This window comes from Scylla paramamosain, chromosome 37 (genome assembly GCF_035594125.1).
Source record: "Scylla paramamosain isolate STU-SP2022 chromosome 37, ASM3559412v1, whole genome shotgun sequence".
Classification (NCBI taxonomy): Eukaryota; Metazoa; Arthropoda; class Malacostraca; order Decapoda; family Portunidae; genus Scylla; species Scylla paramamosain.
Genome location: NC_087187.1, coordinates 5290001 through 5297500, shown reverse-complemented (window position 1 = coordinate 5297500; position 7500 = coordinate 5290001). Strand labels below are relative to the sequence as shown.

Here is a 7500-nt window from a genome sequence, read left to right as displayed (position 1 = left end):
CAGGAGGAGGAGGAGAAGGAAGAAGAGGAAGAGGAGGAGGAGGAGGAGGAGGAGGAGGTTACATAGTTACATAAATAAACCTAACACTAACAGACCTTTTGAAGTGTTTACAGAGGAGGAGGAGGAGGAGGAGGAGGAGGAGGAGGAGGAGGAGGAGGAGGACATGATAGTGGTGTGGTTGAGAAAGAGGAGGAGGAGGACATGGTAGTGGTGGTGGTTGAGGAAGAGGAGGAGGAGGACATGGTAGTGGTGGTGGTTGAGGAGGAGGAGGAGGAGGAAGAGGAGGAGGATAGGATATGAAATAAAGAATAGGATGTGAAAGAGCAGGATAAATTAATAACGAGGATGAAGTTACAGTACAAAAGAGAGAGATGAGTACAGAACGAGGCAGAACCTACTACTACTACTACTACTACTACTACTACTACTACTACTACTACTACTACTACTACTACTGTCAATGATAATAACAACAACCACCATCATTTATTATTTTCCCTCCTCCTCCTCCCCCTTCCTCCTCCTCCCCCTCTCCCCCTATTAGGCACAGTTACACACAGCAGGTCGTTCAGTCATGCTGGTTGCCTCATTATAACCTAACAATTTCCGCCTCTTTCTTAATATTTTTCTCTACTATTTTTAACCGCTTTTCAACCTCTTTCATTCCCTCTCCTCCTCCTCCTCCTCCTCCTCCTCCTCCTCCTCCTCCTCCTCCTCCTCCTCCTCCTCACTCTTTCCTTCTTTACTATTTACTGACTTCTACTACTAATATTACTTCTACTGCTACTACTACTTTCAATAATAATAATAATAATAATAAAAATGAAGATAGTGTACTACTACTACTACTACTACTACTACTACTACTACTGCTGATTTGTGTGTGTGTGTGTGTGTGTGTGTGTGTGTTTGTGTGTGTGTGTTCACCTGGTCGTCCTTCTGCAGGTGTGGGGCGGCGCTGGGTCGTGGCGGGAGCTAGAGGAACACGTGCCAGCTACGACATACACCCTTGCAGGACTCAACCCCAACACGCAGTACCGGGCCGTGGTCAGGTGGGTGGTGGTGGTGGTGGTGGTAGTGGTGGTGTTTGGTTTGTGGTACAGTTTGTGGTGGTGATGTGGTGTGTGCTTCGTTGTGTGGTTGTGGTGGTGGTGATGTGGTAGTGTGGTTGTGGTGTTGTGGTGTGATGCGGTGGTGGTGGTGGTGGTGTAATTGTGATGAACTGGTGGTGGTGACGGTGTGTGTGTGTGTGTGTGTGTGCTGTGGTGTTGAATTCTTGTGGTTTGCGTGGTGGTGTGGCGTTGCTAATGGTGCTATTAGTTCAGATCCCACTCCAATAGGTTCAGATCCCTCTCAATAGGTTCAAATCCCACTCTGATAGTTTAAATCCTCAATAGCTTTAAACCCCTCCCAAACATGTTCAAATCCCACTCAAATATCCCTTAATCCCACTCAAATTTCTCCAACCCCATTTAAAGTACTCGTACCCCACTCAGAACCCTCCAATTCCACTCTTACCGATTCGAATCCCACTCATTTTCCAGAGCAATGAATATGCATGGGATGTCAGAGGCTTCGGTAGTGTCGGATCCTCTGCTGACGAGTGGGCTGCCAGAGGGAGTGGGCGGGGTGGGCGGGGATGGGCAGAATGACGAGACGCAGGTGAGGGCGGTCCTGTCCCACCCACTCGTTACCCTCCTGCCGCCCACGCCTGTTTCCTCCACCTCCATCAGACTGACGTGGAAGGTGGGTGTAGTGGAAGGAAGAGGGAGGGGTGTGAAGGGAAGGGGGTAAAGATTAGAGGGAATGGAGAGGGATGGAGGGAAGGGGAAGGGAGGGAAGGTGGAGGTGTTGGGGATGTGGAAATGGGGTTAGAGGAGGAAGAGGAGGAGGAGGAGGAGGAGGAATGATGTCATGGGAGTTGGAGGAGGAGAACATTGAGTAAAGATTGTGTGCGTGTGTGTAGAGAGAGAGAGAGAGAGAGAGAGAGAGAGAGAGAGAGAGAGAGAGAGAGAGAGAGAGAGAGAGAGAGAGAGAGAGAGAGAGAGAGAGAGAGAGAGATCAGATACACCCTTTCTGCAATCTTCGTTCTGCTAACCTCTTGACATTTTCTGCGAGAGAGAGAGAGAGAGAGAGAGAGAGAGAGAGAGAGAGAGAGAGAGAGAGAGAGAGAGAGAGAGAGAGAGAGAGATAATCACCCACAAGCCAGGAGCAACACACACACATCCTCGTGCAGACCCTGACAAGTTGGTAGCTTTCACCTTTCACCACACGAACACAGTATTACTTATGGAGGTCCCAACTGTGCATCATCAGCCGTGGTATTTCTCCCTGCAGTAACCAGTGAGGAGCCTCTAACTTCCCCTCAAGCCCCAAAAAAAAAAAAAGAGCAATGTTAATCTATAAGAGTAAAGGTAGGGTCAGGTAAGGTGGGTAGGTGGTAGGATTAAAATTTTTCTTTTTTCTTCTTCAAGGTAATTCTGGGGAAATCTTGGTGTGAGAATGAATGTAATTTTTTTTCTATTCTTTATCTGTCTTTTTTTTTTTTTTTTTTTTTTGAGTGTGTGGACTTAAAGCAGATACACACACACACACACACACACACACACACACACACACACACACACACACACACACACACACACACACACACACACACACACACACCATATCCTTTCCATAATCTAACACCCTCCTCCTCCTCCTCCTCCTCCTCCTCCTCCTCCTCCTCCTCCTCCTCCTCCTCCTCCTCCTCCTCCTCCTCTTTCTTTCATGATCAGCCTTCTGCAGCACTGAGTCTCCGTGCCTTCTTCAGTGACACACAACAAACAATTCTTGACTCTCAGCATCCATTAACCTTTCTTCCTCCTCTCATTACAGACATGCTTCCTTTCCACAGCATCCACAAACATTAACTAAACCTAATCTAGCGTAACCCAGCCATCCAGCAGTCCTACATCCTTTTCTTAACACAAACATGTCTTCTTTCACTGTGTCAACAAACCTAACGTCACCAAAGCAGACAAAAGCTAACCTAACTAAACCAAACCAAACTAGGCCAGAACAAAAACCACACCACACCACACCACACCAAACTAGACGAGAACAAAACAAAACAAAAAAAAAACAAAAAAAAAACAAACCAAACCACACCACACCACACCACACCACACCACACTGTACCACACCACACCACACCTAACCTAACCTAACCTAACCTAACCACACTTAACCCAACTCTCCACAAACCACCCCTTGCCTCACGCAGTCACACGCTCCCCGCCAGGTGAAGGAGTATGGGGATTACATCGAGGGCTTCTACGTGAGATACCGTGACCTGGACTCAGCCCCCCACGTGTTCCGCTCAGAGAAGGTGGGTCGCGGTCCCCCCGAGGCTGTCACCCTTACGGAGCTGTCCAAGTACACGCAGTATGAGTTCTTTGTTGTCCCCTACCACGGCGCCATCCACGGCCACCCCTCCAACTCCAGGATGGCCAGGACGAAGGAGGACGGTGAGTGGGTCTGGTGATGAAGGAAGGTGAATGTGGGTGATATGTGGGTGTGTGGTGATGAAGGGAGGTGAATGTGTGGGTGTGTGTGTTGATAAAGGGAGGTGAAGGTGTGGGTGTGTGTGTTGATAAAGGGAGGTGAAGGTGTGGGTGTGTCTGGTGATGAAGGGAGGTGAAGGTGTGGGTGTGTGTGGTGATGAAGGGAGGCGGTGAGTGGGTGTGTTTGCTTTTGCAAAGACTTTAAGAAGAAGAATGTGTAAGAAGTTTAATATAAAGAATAATTCATGATTTAAGAAAAAAAAAAAGGTAAGGAGAGGAACAGAAAGAGAAACACAAGTTATTGAGAGAGAGAGAGAGAGAGAGAGAGAGAGAGAGAGAGAGAGAGAGAGAGAGAGAGAGAGATTATTTTACGAGACTTTAAGAAGAAAAGTGTAGAAAAGCTTAAATTTAAAGAAATATGCATGATTTAAAGTAAAAAGACTGAGGGAGAGAGAGAGAGAGAGAGAGAGAGAGAGAGAGAGAGAGAGAGAGAGAGAGAGAATGAGAGGAATACAGAGAAAGAGAAGAGAAGAGAGAGAGAGAGAGAGAGAGAGAGAGAGAGAGAGAGAGAGAGAGAGAGAGAGAGAGAGAGAGAGAGAGAGAGAGAGAAGGAGGAGGAATGGGGTGAGCAAGGGTTAGTATAAGCTTACCAGACCGCAAGGAGAGGGGAAGCTGGGAAGGAGAGAAGGGGAGTGGAGAGAGGAGAGGTGGAGTGGAGATGGAGTGGGGGTGGAGTGGAGTTTACTGGCGCTATAGTTTAGAGCTAATGTTCTCAGTTTAACACGCTGCTCGCTACGGTCAGTTTAATAATGATAATGTTGTGGTGTGTGTGTGTGTGTGTGTGTGTGTGTGTGTGTGTGTGTGTGTGTGTGTGTGTGTGTTATTAGATGGAAAAGAGCAATAGTGTGTGTTCTGTGTGTGTGTTCTGTGTGTGTGTGTGTGAGAGAGAGAGAGAGAGAGAGAGAGAGAGAGAGAGAGAGAGAGAGAGAGAGAGAGAGAATTAGCAGACTTGGAGAAAAGGGAAGTGAGGGGAAAGAGATAATGACGGACGAAGAGATAAGATATAATAAAGAAGGAAAAAGAAGGATGAAAGGAGGTAAGAGGGAGGAAAAATGTGAAGAAGAGAAGGCGAGGAGTGAATGAAAGGGAATTAAAGCAGAATAAATAGATAATAAGACATAAAGGGAATTATTATTATTGTTGTTGTTGTTTTCTTTTTCTTCTTTCGTTTTTTTCTTTTCTTCCTCTTCTTTTTCTTTTCTTCTTCTTTTTATTATTATTATTATTATTATTATTATTATTATTATTATTATTATTATTATTATTATTACCTCAATGGCGTCTCGTTTTCTTTACACGTCATAGAAAACGGGCTTCATTTTCAGCCTCATTTTGTTATTTATTAAACAGAACTATTTAGTGAAAATGTTAATATTATTTTTTTTCCTCTAATATTGTTTCCCTTTAATTTCCCTTTGATATTCTGAGTTTTCCTTCATAATTAATGTTTTTCTCGCATTATTTGTTGTTTTCCTTTAGTTTCTCGTTTTAAATCTCTGGTTTTCTCTCATAATTAGTCTTTCTCTTAATAATTATTGTTTTCCTTTAGGTTTCCTCCTCTTTTTTTTTTTTATCTCCAGCGTTATTGTCTTTCTTAATCAGTTTTCTTTGTTTCCTTATTTTCTCATATTCATTAGTTTGTCTTCATCATAATTATTCTTTCATTCTTTTATCATGCTTTGTTTTTTTTTATTATCTGTTGTTTCTTTTTATCTCATTTGTTTCAGTTTATTTCAATTTTTCGTTCATATATTCTCACATTTTTTTTTATTTCTTTTCATTCCTACTGACTCGCTCTCTTTGTTTTGTTTGGCTTCCCTCACAAACAAACTGAACCAACCCCTCCCTCTCTCTCCTCCCCGTTCCCACAGTCCCGTCAGCGCCTCCTTCGGGAGTGGAGAGCCTGGTATTGAACAGGACGAGTGTGGTGCTGTCGTGGCGCGCGCCCTCCGCAGCACACACCAACGGGAGAGTGACACGCTTTTCTCTATGGCTTTTCCTTAACAAGACACAACCCCACTCCAACCTGACGGTGCCTGGAGGACAGCACAGCCTCACCCTGCACAACCTAACCTACGGCGCCCTTTACACCGCCTCCGTGGCTGCCTTCACCAAGTAAGGGAGGGGAGAGTGAGGGGAGATGGTGTAGGTAGGAGGGAGGGTATAAGAAAGAGGAAGAGTGAGGGAGGAAAGAGAAGAGGGTGAGGGGAGGTAAGAGACGAAGGGAGGGGAAATGGGAGGATATAGAAGGGGAAGATATGAAGTCAAGGAAGGGGACGGGAGGTGAGGGGAGGTGAGAGGGGTAAAGGGAAGGAAAGGGAACGAGGGGAAGGGAATGGTATAAGAAGGAAAAAAATTAGGAATGGGGAAGAGGATGAAGAGAGATGGGGTGATGGGAAGGTATCGAAATAGGAGGTTGAGAGGAAGGGGTAAGGATAAATGGGTAGTGAAGGGTATGCAAAAAGGAATGGTAGACTTAAGGAATGGGAAAAGGGGTGAGGGGAGGTGGTATGGGTAGAGGATGGGGTGAGAGAGTGAGGGGAAGCGGGAGGGGAAGGGGAGAGTATAAGAAGGAAAAATAATGGGGTAGGGAATGGGGAGAGTGAGGGGAGGTGGTAGGGATATAAAGGGGATATGGGAGAGACAGGGGAGAAGAGAGAGAGAGAGAGAGAGAGAGAGAGAGAGAGAGAGAGAGAGAGAGAGAGAGAGAGAGAGAGAGAGAGTTAATTAGTTAAATTTCCTTGTTTTCAAGTTTCTTAAGGATTGGGCTGATATATTTTCCTCTCTCTCTCTCTCTCTCTCTCTCTCTCTCTCTCTCTCTCTCTCTCTCTCTCTCTCTCTCTCTCTCTCTCGTCACAAGCTTTCATTCTCATTAGAGATTAGGTAAAAATCAAAGGGAGAGAGAGAGAGAGAGAGAGAGAGAGAGAGAGAGAGAGAGAGAGAGAGAGCGTGTGTTTTAGTTTTTATTTCCTTCTTTCATCCTAATCATCACGTTTCTCTCATCTCCTTGTTTGCATACCCAAGTGTGTTTTGTCTCTCGCCTTCTCGCTGTGTTATCCTTTTCATCTCTTCTTTTATTCATTATTCCTCTCCCACCGTTTGATAATCTCCTCCTCATTTCGTCTCTTTGTCCCTCTTATTATTCTTGCTTCTTATTCTTATTCTTATTCTTATTTTTATTGTGACTTTTTATTCTTCTACTACTACTACTACTACTACTACTACTACTACTACTACTACATTTTCATTTTCTTTTTCTTTTCTTTTATTGTTTCTCTCTATTCCTCTTTCTCTTTCGCTCTTTTCCATCTATCTTTTCTATCTTGCTGTCTTCTTATCCCTCCTTCACTCACCTGTCCATCATCATCCTACATTCTCGGTATTATTAGTTCCTTCTTTCCTTCCTTCCTTCTTTCTTTCCTTTTTTCCTTTCCTTCTTTCCTTCATCTTCTATTTCCATATCTCGCTTTCTTTCATATTCGTTTCTCATTTTTATTCTGTTTTTTTTTTCCTGTTCTTGACTTATTTATCTTTCTTCCTTCCTTATTTCCTTTCCTTTATCTTCTTTTTTTTTTCCTGTCTTGGTTTTCTTTTCTTGTTCTTCCATATTTTTTTCTTTTATTTCTTATTTATCTCATTCTTACGGTTTGTTCTTCCATCCTTTGCCTTCTCCTTTCCTGTTCCTTCTCTTCTCCCCTTTCTTCCGTTCCTTTCTTTCTTCTCTTCTCCATTTTCTTCCCATTTTCCCCTTTCCTTTGTATTCCCCTTCTTTCTTTTCTTTTTTTCCCTTTCTTTCCTCTTTCCTTCCCTTCTTTGACTCTTCCATTATCACTTCTCCCTCCCTCCCTCCCTCCCTCCGTGTCTTTTTGTTTTCCCACATCTCTCTCTCTCT

General features: G+C 44.2%; 1 protein-coding gene across 2 annotated transcripts in view; it reads left to right on the top strand.

Moving 5' to 3' along the window:
* LOC135091418 (roundabout homolog 2-like) overlaps window positions 1-7500 on the top strand; it is a 198661-nt gene that overhangs the window by 166052 nt on the left and 25109 nt on the right. For both annotated transcript variants that reach the window (XM_063989059.1, XM_063989058.1), the window contains exons 11-14: window positions 946-1052; window positions 1545-1746; window positions 3287-3512; window positions 5480-5723. In XM_063989059.1, the coding sequence (XP_063845129.1) occupies window positions 946-1052; window positions 1545-1746; window positions 3287-3512; window positions 5480-5723 (779 nt within the window). The remainder of the gene's footprint in view (window positions 1-945; window positions 1053-1544; window positions 1747-3286; window positions 3513-5479; window positions 5724-7500) is intronic.